The 1,577-nt window shown below is 62.7% G+C and overlaps 1 protein-coding gene across 1 annotated transcript in view; it reads left to right on the top strand.

Moving 5' to 3' along the window:
- Tco025E_10099 (trans-sialidase) overlaps window positions 1–1,577 on the top strand; it is a gene marked incomplete at both ends in the record, with an annotated part of 1,754 nt that continues 177 nt past the window's right edge. The window contains one exon of the mRNA XM_029376888.1: window positions 1–1,577. This exon is cut by the window's right edge and continues 177 nt beyond it. Within this exon, the coding sequence (XP_029223008.1) occupies window positions 1–1,577 (1,577 nt within the window).

The raw sequence follows: 1,577 nt of genomic DNA, 5'->3' as shown, positions 1-1,577 counted from the left end.
TGCTGTACAGAAGCGGTGCGCCGGCGGAGGAGTTGATACTACTGTACGAGAAGAAGAAGGATGGAGGCTTTTACGGCCTCGTATCTCTGAGCCTGTCAAAGCAGCTGGAGCAGATCAAGTCCGTGGTGCAGAACTGGAAGGAAATGGACGCCGCCTTGCAAAGCTGCACTTCCTCTGCCGCTGTTGGCACGCGGATAAATGGCGTGTGCAACGGTCCTGTTCCCACCAAAGGGCTGGTCGGCCTTTTGTCCAACACACTGGCTGGGACTGCGTGGGTGGACGAGTACCGCGGCGTGAACGCGACTGTGAAAGGTGGGACGGCGACAAGCGAGAAGGGAGGTGTGACGTTCAGCGGCGCAGGGGCGTGGGCGGAGTGGCCCGTGGGAAGCAGGGGGCAGAACCAGCCGTACTACTTTGCGAACAACAAGTTCACGCTTGTGGCGACGGCGATGATTCACACGATGCCGGTGCCGGACGAGGACACGCCTTTGCTGGGCGTGAGGATGAATGACACGGCCGGCACCGTGCTCCTGGGCGTGTCGTACACGAGCGACAAGAAGTGGAAAGTGACGGTCGGCGGTAAGAACCGGAGTTTGTCAGATGATGATGCTACGTGGGTAGCAGGCACAGCCTACCAAGTGATCTTGCAGATGAATACTGACGATGAGTTGTCTGTGCACGTCGACGGGGACGAGATCTACTCGAGCGATGAAGATGATGAAGAGGAAGATGGTGAAGATGACGTCGCTTCTAAAGCGGTGAAGAAACTCTTTACGTTGCACAGGATCTCGCACTTCTACGTTGGCGGGGACGGGGCGGAGCACACGAAGAGCAGCCACCACGTGACGGTGGCCAACGTCCTGCTGTACAACCGCGCACTTGGGGAAAATGAGATCACGCAGCTCAAAAACAGCAAAGTCGCTCAGCCACGGCCGGCTGCTGCGGGGCCAGGCGCAGCGCCGGCTGCTGCCTCCCCCGAGCCCAGCGATGATGCGGAGGACACCGATGATACTCCCGAGCAGGAGTCTGGGGAGATGGGCGTTGACGGTATTACGGCGGCTGGAGCCCTTCCCCAGCGACTCCCTGACGCGAAAGCGCCTCCGAACCCTACAGTTGAAGCGGACGCCGCAAATCCCTCTTCTCTGGGGCCGGTGGTGGAGTCGTCGCCTTCCGCGCCCCCGTCCCCGGCGGAAGTAAAAATACAAGCACCGGGCGACAGCGACGAGTCGGTGGGGGCAGGCGGCGGGGCGCAGTCGCCGCAGCCACCGGAGGAGGCCAAACGTGAGGGCGGCGGTCACGGTGTTGGTGGCGCCGAACTGCATCCTGCCGGCCATGCCTCGCCCAGCGCGGCGGCAGCGGAGGAGGGGGCTGGAGAAGAGGAAAGCCGCGAGGATGCCTCGGCGTCTCCGCCGGCGCCATCCGCATCGAACGTGGGCCCTCCTGCAGCACCGGGCGGCAGTCAGACGCATGCCGTTGAGCCTGCCACCGCCAGTGGGAGTCAAGCCATTGACCCCGAAGAGGAAAACGCTGCTCCAGGCGCAGCGGTGAGCTCAGGCGGCAGCCCTGCTTTGACCGAC

The sequence above is a fragment of the Trypanosoma conorhini genome (genome assembly GCF_003719485.1).
Source record: "Trypanosoma conorhini strain 025E chromosome Unknown Tco_14.4_contig_01466, whole genome shotgun sequence".
NCBI classification, from domain to species: domain Eukaryota; phylum Euglenozoa; class Kinetoplastea; order Trypanosomatida; family Trypanosomatidae; genus Trypanosoma; species Trypanosoma conorhini.
This window is presented reverse-complemented; position numbering and strand designations above follow the sequence as displayed.